Genomic DNA, 16,399 nt, shown 5'->3' with positions numbered 1-16,399 from the left:
ATTATGGTTAAATTCCGACCACTAGGTAACCACTATTTTATTAAAGATATGCAAAATAACGAGGTTTAATAACAATGTAATTAATATTAAAAAAAAAAATCTTTTAAAAAGACTCGATTACCATGATCTTATATAGCCTATAACATTATATATTAATAGGCTTTTTAATCATCAGCTATACTATTGTTATAATTGAATAGGTATGCGTCCTCTACGAATGTACAATGTGCAATAAAAGCTGAAAGATTTGAATTAAAAATACACATAAGTTCATGACCCCTGATCGGAATGAATATAAAAAGGAGATCTCTCATCCCGTTGTCAGTCGGCGACAGTTGTTACATCTGTAAGCAAACATGTATCGTCTAGCTATACTCGCTCTCGTGGCTTCGGTCACCGCTAACGTCTACGTTGACTCCGAGTGTCCGGAAATTAAACCAGTTGAGAACTTCAATCTTGCCTCTGTAAGTTTTTTTATACTACAATTAAAACTATTAGAAACTCTTTCTCAAGGTGCCGATAAAGCTATCTAACATATAATCGTATCCACCAGATAAAAAACATTATGAATTATTAAACTCCACCACTTCACTTTGTCTGTTAAATATTACAATTAGCTATTTCTGAATCCAAAAGTTTCAGCTAAATAGTTAAGATAAAAAAGATGCTAATGGAAATTTCAATTCCTTCTGATAAAGCCTATAAGAAAGTAACATGGGAGATAAATTTTATCGGCATCAGGAGAAAAAGGTTATAATATATATTTTCAGAATAATATCATTTTGGATACTTAGGTCCCAAATAATGAAGTATGTACTTTTTACATTTTATGAATACTCCGAATGGTTAAGCTAATCAGGTGTAAATGTTATTACTCGTATGTATCCTATTGTTTTGAGCGACCCTGTAACAATTGCGGTTTAACTAGAATTAGTGTGTGGTCTGTTATTACTCATCAGGTCCTATGAAATTTAAAAATATATTTCGACCTTTATGTATACCAGTCTACCAGATAATAATTTTTTAAATGAAAATTGTTTTTGACATCAGACCATCAAATCCAGAAATCGCGTTAAAAACTATTTAGCTTTATAATATTAGAACAACTTTGAAGTTAAATAAGTTTTTCAAAGTTCATTTGTTTTTGAACACAGGTCAAAAGGTCTTGTTAGGACTTAAGGTTTTGCATTAAAATTCCAGTAGCAGATAGTAAACAGACACGCGTAAAAACTTAAACATTCAATTTAATAATATTTTTAATATTGAAACAACACTTATGTAAATATGTAATACCATCGCAGAAATTCCTTCAAACTATTAAAGACGTACCTAAAATGACTTGGTTTTGTTAGTGCATGCCATACAATTGTTCGGCTCTCGATTTTAGTAATTATTTTTCAATAGTCGTGTTTGCTTGCAAACGAAAAAAAACTGACTTCAATTACATTGCCAACGAATACAATGTAAGTAGACGAAAAAATAGTCAAGTAAATATGTGCTATCAAAGATTACTCAAAAAGTAATCATCAAATCTCAATCGACTTTAAATGTCGTTTACATAATAGGAATTAGTTTTTGGTTAAAACAAGAATCATCAAAATCGGTACACCCAGTAAAAAGTTAAAACGTAGGTCAACGAAAAATGTTGTCAAGTCAAAACGCATTATTAGATATAACTCAGAAATAAATTGTTAGATTTCTATTAAATTTAAATGGGATTACACGACACGAACCGCCTTTTGATTTAAAAAAAAATCATCGAAATCGGTACACCCCATCAAAAGTTCTGAGGTATCAAAAATAAAATGAAATAAAATCAGAACCTCCTCCTTTTTTGTATGTCGGTTAGCAAAGTGGCCAATATCGCATAATGTGGGCTTCATATAGGCATAAGTTTCCACCCGAAAAAAAACATTCACAGACAGTTACCGACAGTAAAGACATTTGTTTAAGCTTGACTTAAATTAATCTTTACTAATATTGTAAGAACTTTTTTTTCATATAAAAAATACTTAAACCACCAGCATAACGTAACATGGATTAATATATATCCATTTTTGTACTTAATATTACTTTGGAACAACTGATAATTGTAAAACAACGTAGGTAATTTAAAAGAAACGCCTTTTGTATTTGTTTAAATTACTATTATAGTTTTATAATCCACGCCAATATGTTTAATATTATCATATTATTTGTCTATTATATTTATTGTACATTTACTTAATTATACTAATTTAGTAGTCCCGCTATAGACCTATAGAATTAAAATGCTTTGTCGATCACCGATTCGTTATTTCATCAATAAATCCCTGAAGGTCATACTATACAAGTTATTGTCATTCAAAGCTTTTATACCTGTAGCAATTTAATGGTCGATTAAACGAACTTATGACCTTATCGCCGGGTTGCACGAAACAAAATTACAATTTAAGTAGAGATTAAACTAATTTAATCAAAAGAATTTCATACAATTCTTGCGATTAAATTAGTTTAATCACTACTTAAATTTTAATTTATTTTCGTGCAACTCGGCGTAAGTCATTTAATAGTATGATAGTGTTAAGTTTTTATTTTCTAAGTATGAATATGGAAGAGCGGGACGTCCTGACACAGGTAAAACACTTACTTAAAAGGATGTCCCAACAACGGTATCATGTATGTAAACGTTTTTTAACCGACTTCCAAAAAAGGAGGAGGTTCTCAATTCGACTGTATTTTTTTTTAATGTATGTTACATCAGAACTTATGACTGGGTAGAGCGATTTCGACAAATTTTCTTTTAATCGAAAGGTAGTGTGTGCAAATTGGTCCCATTTAAATTTGTTTGAGATCTAACAACTACTTTTCGAGCTATATCTAATAATGTGTTTTTACTTGACGCTTTTTTCGTCGACCTACGTTGTATTATACCGCATAACTTTCTACTGGATGTACCGATTTTGATAATTCTTTTTTTGTTAAAAAGCAAATATCCCTAGTTTGGTATTATGATAAGGAAACCAGGATCTGATGATGGAATCCCAGAGAAATTGATGGAAATTCTTGAAAATCCACAATAACTTTTTACTGGGTGTACCGATTTTGATAATTCTTTTTTTGTTGGAAAGAAGATATCCTTAGTTTAGTACCATGATAAGGAAACCAGGATCTGATAATGGGATCCCAGAGAAATCGAGGGAACTTCTTGAAAATCCGCAATAACTTTTTACTGGGTGTACCGATTTTAATAATTTTTAATTTAATCGAAAGCTGATGTTTGTCATGTGGTCACATATAAATTTCATTGAGATCTGATAACTACTTTTTGAGTAATCTTTGATAACGCGCAGTTACTTGAGTATTTTTCGTCGATCTACGTTGTTATTACTCGTCGATGTAATTGAAGTTTTTTTTTTTTTCGTTTGCGAGCAAACACAATTATTCTAAATAAATATTTATTTTTTATTTTTTTAGTAATTATCACGTAAATTGCCTGAAAAAGTAAATAAAATATATCCAGAATGTAAACAATAAATGAGTGCAGTGGCATGCTTGTCATCACCAGGAGTCGTAGTTACAGTTCGCCAAGGAACTTAAGTCTGGTGTTACTCTTAGTCTTTAATTTTTAAGACTTTTTCTTTTTTTTCCATAATTTTTTATATGTAATTTTGTTCAGTTGACATTTTCTATACTCTTTTTGTTAATACTCTCTACTACAATAGTAAAATCAAAAAGGATTTTTTTTCTATTCTATTATCGGTCTGTCTGTATTTAAGGCGCATATCAGGTACAATTTTCCGCATGAATTAATCTTAAACTGGGAATGATTTTAATATAGTATATATGTAATATAATATGAATATATACTCGTATTTTATATTTATTATGTATGTAGTGGTGTGTATAATTGTATGTATTTCGTATGTAAATTCTTTATTGAATATAAAAAAAAAATGTGAAAAAAATATGTATAAAAATATTAGATAATATTATAGTTCAAAAGAAAAACAACCAAAAAACACGCTTTTATAAATAAACCAAACTAAAAAGGAATAATCTTATCAAATTTGTGTATTGTCTCGATAAGTCTACTAAGTTTAAATTAAATCTGCACGTTTGAAGTGGGTGAAAATGAAATTCAAAAGAGTCGGTTACAAACATACAAAAATATAGGTGAAGCTAAAAAAAGCGTGTAAAAACGAAGTAAAGTTTAAGGTTTCGGCGACATTTTTGATATTAAGAGCGATACGTAAATTTATTTTATCCTCTAAAGTACAAATTAATGTTTGACTAATCCTTCACAATGCTTTGAATGCGAAAGATGATAACTTTTAATAAATTGCGTACAAGTAACTTATACTGACTTCTCAGTTAGTGACAATAATTAGTTATCTGTTTTTAAAAATTATCGTATTAAAATACGAGATAACGTGACAATAATTCTTACAAAAATAATTATTGTTTTTTGAAGATACGATACGACTACTAAATAATGATGTATGATATTGTGTTACTGACGACTGACCCGTAGGCACGGTTAAAACTGATCCTACTTTTTGTTGCAATGTTCTGGGTTTGATTTATGGTTCGAGTTTAGGTATAATATTTATTTAAGTATGTATTTTTATATATTATGTAGGTATGTACGTATATATATACCTATGTATAGGAGTATGTATTTTTGTTTGTCTGATAGTACATATTTTGCGCGCCTCACCCCACTGATAATTTTAGTCCTCTGCCTAATGGTTGCCTGGAAGAAATCGCTGCTTTAGCGATAAGGCCGCCTGTTGCAATTAATGCAACTTTATTATTTTGTTTGCTTACTTAAATTTTTGTTACATTTTGTGTTGGTGAGTAAAAAAGTGTAAATAAATAAATAAATATTTATTTGAAAGGTATATGTATATATTACCTAAAACCCAGGTTTTATATATATGTTATATATTTTTAATATCCAGATATTTAATAGCCTATTTTGTGAACAGATTACTGTATGTACTTTTTAAATATATAAACATTAACAGGATTGATTTATCGATAACTTTGTCATTAACTTCAAGTATATAATGTAAAAATTCTTTAACTCCATTAGTTTAATTAAAAAATATTTGTTTTAATTTAAAAAAAAAATACTTTTAACGTCGGATAGCTGGTTTTTCCTGATTGTAATTGATTTTTTTTCGTTTTTGTTTTTCTAGTATGCCCAAGGAAGATGGTATGAAACAGCCAGGTATCCCAACTACGCTGAGAAGAAGGGCAAGTGCGGTTACGCTGAGTACGTTCTTGATGGCGATGTTATCAAAGTGAAGAACGTTCATGTAGTGGACAACAAGTTATCCTTCGTCGAGGGTACTGCCAAATTTGCTGAGGGCGCTGACAGGACCGGAAGACTGCTCTTCACACTCCCCTACGGACGTAAGAACAACTGAATTTTATTATGAATCTCACCTCGTACCCCATAAGCTTTCTCCTACTACATAAAAAAGAAGCCCATTGATCAGAAAATTTACGAACTATTATTTTAATCAGTTAATTCCGTATCATAAATATAGTGTCGCATTTATTATTGTATCAATTGACACCATATGTAGTTCTTGTTTTCGGTTTCTACATTGAACTACAAAAATAACTTTTGAAGCTCAGCTTTTATCGAAATTTGATTATGACGTAGTGGTCACAAAAATTGGCTGATTTGACTACCGCGTGTGACAAATGTTGTGTAGGCCATGCAAGTCTCCTATTATAAAGTACTATTTGATAAGATAAACGCTTCAGCCTGTAATATCCCACTGCTGGGTATAGGCCTCTTTCCCCATGTAGGAGAAGGGTCGGAGCTTAATCCACCACGCTGCTCCAATGCGGTTTGGCGGATATATTGCCTGTTATGAGTAATGATCGCTATCAGGTGTACAGGATAACAACCGGGACCGACGGCTTTACGTGCTCTCCGAGGTACGGTGGGGAGACCCACAAGGACTGCACATCTGTATGGCCAATACAAATTTTTTTTATTTGAAAAGATAATTTAATATAAATAACAATAGTCTTCATTTAATTCGTTTTTATTTCTGTTATTATTTACTTGTTTATGTTGCGTTTAATATTTTTATAACAAAAATATATTTATGACTTTATTTTTTTAAGTAACTTACTATCTAAGGTATGTTATTGTTGAATTGCAGTTAAGATAATTTTAATCTAAATTGTTGTTTCAAAAATTGGCAATCGTGAACTATATATTGATATAATTGAAAGGAGGTCTTATAAAAAATGAGTTTTAAAAAGTTTTTGATCTTATATGGAATTGCAGAATTTTGACTTGCGGTTCATTCAAATAGAAACTATGAGTAACTGTTTTATAAAAAAAAGTTGTATTAGTCCTTAATCTTGATAATGATCATAAATGTACAATTTTTTATTTAAATTAGTATTTTGTTATATAAACAATTTTTTTTTACTTTTATTATTTATGTTGTGTGTTATAATTATGTAATTAGTTGTCATTTACTAAAAGAAATGGATTCATTACCGTATGTTGTTTTTAGCATCTGGTGCTGGAGTTCAGAACGTTCTAAACATTCTTGCAACTGATTACGACAATTACGCTATTGGCTACTTCTGCAAATACAACGAGGAAAAGAAGAACCGTCAAGGTAACGTACATTTTCAATTTCCATTGTTATTTTTTCTCTTACAAAGACCAAATTTGTAAGTTTGTATTATCATATTAATAACAGAATTTATGTAAAATATATAACTATTAGGCCTATGAGGCCTTATAAGGTCTAATGGGCCAAAGGACACTCTGAAGACTGAAAAAATAGATTTTTCCCAAAAAATAAAGAAAATAGAAATCTAAATAATATTACTTTCAAGCAGAATTGTGTTCTTGGTGGTGAGTAAGGTGACCAGAGCTCCGGGGATTGGAGGTAGGGTCAGCAACGCGTTTGCGATGTTGACCCTAATCGCTTACCATTAGGTGAGCCGTACGCTTGTTTGCCGACCTAGTTGTATACATAAAAACCAAAAAAAAAGTGGACAAGAGTTTAGACTAATTAGTCAATTAAATTAAAACTATATGACGATAATTTCCTGACACTCAAAATAGTGCTCTTCAAGTATTTTTTTTTGTTCAAGTTTGCGATATTTTTTAATTTAAGTTTTTAATTTAAAGTATATACTTTAAATCAATGTTACCTTCCATTTCGCTTGTCTTTGACCAGAGACTCAATTTTCATATATTGAACTTCGAAGGTTTTGAACACGTTAGTTGGCCATTTTAGTGGTTTGAAATATCTCTTGCGTAATTAAGAAAAGCAATTACTATGTTTTCCTTGATGAATAAGGTAGCCAAAGGAGGGTCTGAAGTATTGGCAACGGGATTACGATGCTTTTGGTGTTGCAGACATCTATTAGCTACGGTAACCGCTTACCATCATCTGAACCATACGCTTGTTTGCTGACATAGTTGTATAAAAAAAACCATAGCTGTCAGCTACGGAATTTGACTAAAGTTTCAGACAGGGGATTTTGAACATATACCAACCGATACGTCTAACACGGATACTGCTTAATGTCAGAGTCATTGCCAGGTTGGCATTACGTTTACTTCAACCGTTTTTTTTTTAATTGTGTTTGTAAATAAAAAATTTAAAAAACACATTTTCCATTAATACAATTTTAAATATAAATTTTAAAAATAAGTTTGGTCGTCAGTCAGATCTTAGTTGCCTTAATTTTTTTCATCCTACCGACCAACTGACATCAACTTATCGTCCAAAAACATATCAAAACATCGATAGAACTTGATATTTTAGTAAAAACTTATTTTATTTCCAAGGCAAATAGTGGATAATTAACTGTTTATTGAGTTTAATGGCTTACTATGGTGCTAGTAGGCCGTAGTCGATTTCGTAAATGTCAGGAGAATAGCCGGTGTGATAGAGTTAGCAAGATTAATTTAATATTATAAACAAAAGCAGAAATAGCCGGGCTTTTCGTTTTCAATCGGATTATGGGTACTTTTTAAGCGACTTCCAAAAAAGGAGGAGGGTCTAAATTTGATTGTATTTTTTATTTATGTATGTTGTTATCTCAGAACTTTTAACTGGGTAGACCGATTTCGATGATTTTTTCGTTCAATCAAAATGTGCTACGTGTCATGTGGTCTCATTCAATTTTAATTGAGTTCTGACAAGTTCTTTTCGAGTTATATTTAATAATACGTATTTACTTGACTATTTTTTTGCCAACCTATGTTGCATTATACCGCATAACTTTTTACTGGCTGTACTGATTTTGGTCATACACGTTTTAATTGAAAGCTGATGCTTATCTTGCTGTTTTATTTAAATTTGATCAAGATCTGATAACATTTTTCGAGTAATCTCTGATAACGCGTATTTCCTTGACTAATTTTTCGTCTACCTAGCTATGTTATATTACTTGTCGATGTAATTGCTGTCGGTTTTTTTGTTTGCGAGAAAACACAATTATTAACTTAAAAAAGTATCATTATAGTACAACATGTAATTTAAAAACAAAGATATTGCATCGTTAGCAACGTGTTATCAGAACATAAAGTAAAATGTTCGACACACCTTTGATAAAAACTTTAAGTGTCAGAGATCAGAGATTATGTATCGAGTGCAAACGACAATACCTGTGTCCAGTACTATTGTGTGTCATTGTATTATAGAAATGTATATATGTGTGTGTGTATTCATGAATATGTGTATTATTGTGTGGGTCATATGTCACATATTATAATTTATTTTATTCCTTAGTGTATTTATATGTTAATATAATTAATATTTGTTTGATATCAATTCGTATTATTTTTATTATTCTCTTTATTATTGTCTCCAAAATAGGAAAATTAATATTGGTCCTGAAAACCAGTGTCAGGGCTTTTCGTCCTGAATACAGCTGAGGTCACACCTTTTTGTGAAACACACTGTTGCCACGCTACTATCTTCTTTTATTGTTTATTTTTGGAACGAAGTTTCTTACGCCGGGCTTGATATTTGGCTTGGCGACCGAATTGAAAAAAATTTGATACTAAAATCGTAAGAAAAATATATAACGGAAGTGACGTAATATCAGCCACACGACTGTATAATATGACGTTTGTAAAACAAAAATATTACTAGTAAACTTTTTTTAAATTATTTATGTAATTTTACACTGTCGACAAAAATAATTAAAGACACGTTTTTTTATTTCACTTAATAGTTTGAATTATTATTATTATTTTTTTGTTTGAATTATTTAATTTTATGGTATTTATTATTTTCTAAAATATTAAATTTCCTAAATACTTTTATGTAATTAATTAAAAACCAATAAACAAAATTAAAAAAAAAAAAAATCAAGAACTAGAAAATATATATAAAATTCAACATTTTTTTTTCAAATTGTGTTGCTTCTATACTATCCGAAAATTGATCCTACCTGGTGTCCCATGACACCACATAATTTTTATTTTTTTATTTCTCAAATATTGTATTAGATTTAAGACTTTCAATTATTATTATTAATGATTGTATTTTTTATAAAATATTTTAATTAAAATTATAAAAACTAAAATATTCAGTAAAAATTTAAATTAAGTTTTTTTTTATAAGACTAGGTCGACAAATAAGTGTACGGCTCACCTGATGGTAAGCGATTACCGTAGCTTAAAGACGTCTGCAACACAAGAAGCATCGCATACGCGTTGCCAACCCTATCCCCTATCCTAAGGGGGAATCCCCTTGGAGCTCTGGTCACCTTACTAACCAACAGGAACACAAAACTGCTTGAAAGCAGTATAATTTAGCTGTGACCTTCTATCGAGATCTCTAGGTCGAGGTACTACCCCAGTCGGGGTCCCCATATTTTTAACCGACTTCCAAAAAAGGAGGAGGTTCTCAATTCGACTGTATTTTTTTTTTTTATGTATGTTACATCAGAACTTTTGACCGGGTAGACCGATTTCGACAAATTTTGTTTTAATCGAAAGGTGGTGTGTGCCAATTGGTCCCATTTAAATTTATTTGAGATCTAACCACTACTTTTCGAGTTATATCCAATAATGCGTTTTTACTTGACGCTTTTTTCGTCGACCTACGTTGTATTATACCACATAACTTTCTACTGGATGTACCGATTTTGATAATTCCTATTTTTGTTAGAAAGGGGATATCCTTAGTTTGGTACCGTGATAAGGAAACCAGGATCTGATGATGGGATCCCAGAGAAATCGAGGGAAACTCTCGAAAATCCGCAATAACTTTGTACTGGGTGTACCGATTTTGATAATTTTTAATTTAATCGAAAGCTGATGTTTGTCATCTAGTCACATATAAATTTTATCAAGATCTGATTACTACTTTTTGAGTAATCTTTGATAACGCGTAGTTGCTTGACTATTTTTTCGTCGATCTACGTTGTATTACTCGTCGATGTAATTGAAGTCGGTTTTTTTTTTCGTTTGTGAGCAAACACAATTATTAGCAGGAAATTTCCTGCTGTGCCTTATCTCAGTTTATTGATATTACTTAAATACTGATTAACTGACCAAACATGATTGGCAAAAATCACGTAAATCAGTAAAATTCATAATATAATTAGAACGTTTTAAACTGATTTATCTTCCTATAACGTTATTTACTACATTACTTATACAAACTTGAAATGTATTCTCAGACAATTTCAACTCAACTCACTTCATTTTCAATATTTCAGTAGTAGCTGAATTTATTTCGTAGTTTTTTTTTCACACCAGATTCTTACATTAAACGATTCAAAAAATCGTACAAGTGATATATATACATTTAATGCATATAAATAAACAACATAATTGTGTTTGCTGGCAAACGAAGAAAAAAAAAACCAACAACGTAGGTAGTGAAAAGTTATGCGGTATAATGCAAAATAGGTTGGCGAAAAATTTGTCAAGTAAATACGTATAAAGAAAAAAATGTGATCAGATCTCGATGAAATTTTAAAGTGATCACATGATAAACATCGGTTTTCGATTAAATAAAAAATCATCAAAATCGATATTAAAAAGTTATGCGGATTTTCGAGTTTCCCTCGATTTCTCTGGGATCCCATCATCAGATCCGGGTTTCCTTATCATGGTACTAAACTAGGGATATCTCCTTTCCAACAAAAAAAGAATTATCAAAATCGGTTCATAAACTACAAAGTTATCCCCGTACATACATAAAAAATATATATATAAATATACGGTCAAATTGAGTAACCTCCTCCTTTTTTGAATTGGTTAAAATATATCCCTATCGCTTTAATTTACACTAGCTGTGCCCCGTGGTTTCAGCCGTGTCCATTTAAGGAAGAAAGTAGCCAATTGTCTACTTTTCAGCTTTATAATATTAGTTAAATAGACTTTAAGAAAGGATACGATTAAACAATTCGATTAAGATACCTACATTGTATTAAGAATTTTCGATTAGAGATAGATAGCCATGTGATAAAACTACACGTTTGTTTCAACGTGATTTTATCAGTATTATACAACGTATTTTAATTTAGGTCTTTAAAGTGATGCGTTTTTATTATTTTGATACTAATTTCGTTAGGCACCTTATCGATTAGATATAGCCTATATCTATGCAAGTTATCAATTGAAGTATTAATAACAACTTTTTATTATTTCGTGTTAATTAAAGAGGAAAAGAAGCGCCGCTGATTTTGATCTTATGATGATTTTCATCTATAATTTTATGCATATTGGCGATGGTAGCCACTTAACATCAGACGGCTTCGTCCACTGGTTTATCCCCCATGTTACAAAAAAAGATTCGCGAAATAATTTCAATGTTACCATTTTTAGCTTGAATACTCTTTTATAAAAAAAACGTAAAAAATATACAGTCATATCAAAATACGATAGCTAAATTTTTGAATTATTTTGTCTATAAAATAGATCAGTGCCAGCAAATTAGATATAAAAAAAAAATTATAATATCAAAATACAATACATAATTAAAAATTAGAATTATTGTTTATAATTTACAAGAAAATGATTACCAACAATGTAGCACTCAACTTTCACAATTTTATTCTATTTTATCGTTCCATCGAGAAAAATCTACGACGAACAAATTACAGACATCAGTATTACATAATTATTTTATAAACTTATATGTTATCCTTAGCAAGTACAAGAAATGCATTGATTAAAACGTAATTAGTAATTAAACTATTTTGTATTTCCAGACTTCGCCTGGGTTCTCACAAGGACGAAGAATTTGGAAGGCACTGTGAAGACCAATGTTGAAAACTTTATCAAGGACACCAAATTCTTGGACCTTAGCAAGTTCATTTACCCTGATTTCTCTGACGCCGCTTGCAACGTCGAAGCCTAAACAAGCCTAAATCGGGATTTTTCTCTTTCTGAAGATCTTCTGAAGATTAATATAGATCATATTTTGTAATCATGTTTGTGCAATAGACCTACTAATAAAAATCTTTTATTTTTGTGTAATATTTTTGTTCATTATATATGTAGGACTAATCATTGAAACAATTTAATATACGAGTGTAACTTTTATGTGATTTTCATTTATTATCATTTTTTTGTTCACTTCATTGATGTTTTTTTTACTAGCAAATTTATTCTCTCAATCTGTACACTGCACCAAGGCTAATTATTTATCTTTCTCAGTGTGTTTTTTTCTTAATTATCCTAATTTTTTTATAAAAATTGAAAAAAGATGTAAGTTTTCCTATTGAGATTTCACTTTTTGTTACTTTTCTCGACTCTTACTTACCTACCTTTGTTGGTTGATTTAGCTCATTTAAATCATAAGATTCTTCTAGCACATAGAGTATTTATAAATAATTGTTATGAGGAACAATATGTTTAGTTTGTAGTCGGGCGGGAATGCCAGGTTTCAAACATTATATACCTACTCAAAACATGTTGCAGTTGTAGTATATATTATTTATTATACTTTTTTTTAAAAAGCGTGTTCAAACTTGTGTTAAAAAATACACAAAACGTAAAAAAAATAATCAATTTTATGTTCTTTCACTATTTATTTATTTATTTATTTATTAGATCACCAACAAAATACACACTAAAAACATTGCAGTTACATAAATAGTGCAATAAAAAAAAAAGCAAGTGGTATCTTAATTAAAGGTGATAACAACATTGACAATATTTGGTAACAAACAACAAATAAAATGAATAACGTTGAGTTCCAGATAAAAAATAAAAATAAAACAATTACAACACAAAATTACAAAATTAAATTCTAAGAAAAATTACATAAAGTTTACCCAAAATAACAAAAAATAAAAAAAATTAAACAAAAACTAAAACTAATCAATAATCAAGCAAGATATAAAACAAAAAATGAAACAAAATACTTAAAAAGAAAAAAAAAATATATAAGCAAAAATTGACGAAATCTAGGTTAATAAAAATTATCAATAATTAACATTTATGACTGCTCAAAATACGCATGATTTCTCTCTTAAATTTAAATACATTGGAATTAAATATGTCAATTTCATTACTCCTACTTATAATACCATAGGACCTCATTATCCTGTTTAGCGGGGAATTATGGCCCAGGTTTGTCTTAGAAGAATGTACTGAGAAAATCATACGTTTACTCATTCGCAAAGACTTGGATGGTGCTGTGATTAGTATCTTTGATAAAAATTCTGGACAATCCAGAATGCCATTAATTAATTTGAACATGAACATGTTGTCCAACAAGCATCTTCGATCGGCAAGAGTATTCATTTTAAAATGCGCTAATCTTTGTGTGTAAGACGGAATTTTTTTAGCTAGGCCGTATTTAAAAACGAGATGCCAAATAAATCGCTTTTGAACGCTTTCCAGTCTCTTGACATAAATGTTATAGTGTGGGTTCCAGACTACACTCGTATATTCAAGCCCACTACGCACCAGAGCGTTAAACAAGGTAATTATAGTGTTAGGGTTTTTAAAGTCGTTACAATTACGCAGAATGAAGCCCAGGTTCTTGAATCCCTTTCTACAGATGGAGTCAATGTGTGAGTGGAAGCGCAATTTTTTGCCTAAGATAATGCCTAGATCACGAATCTCACTACATTCCTGAAGGGTAATATTTTTTATTTTATAAGACCTCTGAGGAACAGACTTGAGTCTATTGAAACTGACCAAATGGCACTTGCTTATATTGAGACTCATATTATTACAATTGCACCAAGAGCTCAAGCGATTTAGATCTCCCTGAAGTAGTGATATATCGTTTGGGTTGGAAATTGTGCGGAAAAATTTCAGGTCATCAGCGAACAAATAAAATTTGGAATGTTGGAAGCAAGTGGAAATGTCATTTATAAAGACATTAAACAATATAGGACCCAGATGGGATCCTTGGGGTACCCCTGAAAATGCCTTGAATGGTTGAGATTCATATCCATTAATTACTACAACACATTCCCTATTGCATAGATAAGATTTGAACCAGTTGAGCAAAGATCCCAGAATTCCATAACATGACAACTTTTTGAGAAGTATGGAGTGGGAAACTCTATCAAACGCCTTACTAAAGTCCGTATAAATTACATCAACAAAATGGCAAGAATCAACTGCATTTGAGACATTGTCTATAAAAGATATCAAATTTGTAGATGTAGATCTACTAGTGCAAAAACCATGTTGAAAAGGACAGATGGACTGTTTTAAATGCCATTGCAACAAGGGACACAGAATCTTTTCGAAGATCTTTGCAAAAACTGCAAGAATAGCGATGGGTCTATAATTACTAACCAACTCTGTACTTCCATTCTTTAATAGTGGGACAATTCTAGCCTTCTTCCAAACTGTCGGAAAAGTTCCGGTGGATAGAGATGTATTATAAATAATATTTAGAAAGCGGATAAGAAAGAGCAGAGGCGCTATTAATATAGAAAACTAGCTGCGCCCACGATTTCGTCTAAGTCGAATAGTGACTTATAATATACTAAACATATTGTTTGTCACAATAATTATTTATAGAGAAACTAGCTGACCTCGCAAACGTTGTTTTGCCGTATATGTCATTAACCGCTTAATCCCCTCCTCCCCCTATAACTTATGGGTATGAAAAATAGATGTTGGCCGATTCTCAGACCTACCCGATATGCACATAAAATTTCATAAAAATCGGTCCACCCGTTTTGGAGGAATATGTTAACTAACATTGTGACACGAGAATTTTATATATAAGATATACCAACTGAACTATACTTACTGGAAAATATTTTGATAAGTTCTGCATATTTCTCTTACATTCAGCACCAGGAGAATTTTAATGAACGGGTACATTACGAAAAAGCGTCTTTTCGTCTTTTGCATCTAAGTTTAATCATCTTCTTATATATAACAATGAATCGTAAAATGTGTTAGTAAGCGCATAACTCAATAACGCCTGGACCAATTTTAACAATTCTTTTTTTTAAATGTTCGTTAAAGTTGAAGGATGGTTTTTACGGCGAGAAAAATACGAATATTTTCCGGGAAAACCCTAAAAACAGCCCTTTTCTATTTTCCATTCAAACGTTTTCTAACTAAAATGTAGAGTTAATTTGAACTTTATTGCTAGTTAATAAAGTTCATATTAAATTACAAGCATTTACTGTTGTCTGAGCAATGTAGGTGTGTTCCTAACGTAAAAGAGTCAATTTGCACTTTATTATCGCTGCACAAAATTCAAATTCAATCGTATCTATCAAAACAGTGTGCGTGTTCGCTTTGAACGATCTAATTTCGCGTTCCGAAACTCAACAAAAGTGATAATATCGCGAACCCGACCAAATTGAGTAGTCAAAAAATGTAAGAGCTATAGATCATTAGTACTGATCTTTATTTTGGTTGGCTTCGCGATATTATTACTTTTGTTTTAGTTTCGGCACGGGACATTAGTTTTCAAGTCATTACATCTGTCAAACAAATCGCGTTAAAAAAGGGTTTTATTATCTTTAATTATTAATTTAATACCGCGTCATGATCAGGCCAAATCGGCGCGATCGGGCACGACGCGTCGCGTGTTCTGTGACGTAGACTTGCGCCACTTTTAAATACAATCACGTTGGTTAATAACCCGTCTATCTCTATGTTATGACGTTAAGGCACACAATTTTTAAATATTTGTCACCTTTAGGTTCCCACTGTCCCTTTAGATTATTTTCCAATCAGGTTTGAACCCTAAGTTAACCTCTTAGTTTGAAGCCCTCTAGTAGACATCCCAGTCGAGGTTTTTAAGTGGGTCACAAAAGGGTGGCCAAAGTTCATGGAAGCGAAGATACTTTGGTCACCCAAGCTGAACCTCACACACCGCCCTATCATCAGGGTGATGGTTCTGTTCAGGAGATTTTTTTTGCGACGACTATAAAATAGGTAGGAACAAAAAACTGCCACATTCCA

The 16,399-nt window shown here is 31.0% G+C and overlaps 1 protein-coding gene across 1 annotated transcript; it reads left to right on the top strand.

Annotated features, from left to right (window-relative positions):
* The first annotated feature begins 323 nt into the window (after nt 1-323).
* On the top strand, nt 324-12,545 carry LOC123662410 (bilin-binding protein-like). The gene is made up of 4 exons (XM_045597253.1): nt 324-464; nt 5,184-5,400; nt 6,531-6,638; nt 12,214-12,545. The coding sequence occupies exons 1-4, from the start codon at nt 357-359 to the stop codon at nt 12,360-12,362; spliced, it is 582 nt and encodes a 193-aa protein (XP_045453209.1). The 5' UTR covers nt 324-356; the 3' UTR covers nt 12,363-12,545.
* Nucleotides 12,546-16,399: the final 3,854 nt, after the last annotated feature.

The sequence above is a fragment of the Melitaea cinxia genome, chromosome 18, assembly GCF_905220565.1.
Source record: "Melitaea cinxia chromosome 18, ilMelCinx1.1, whole genome shotgun sequence".
In the NCBI taxonomy this organism is placed as follows: domain Eukaryota; kingdom Metazoa; phylum Arthropoda; class Insecta; order Lepidoptera; family Nymphalidae; genus Melitaea; species Melitaea cinxia.
This window is presented reverse-complemented; position numbering and strand designations above follow the sequence as displayed.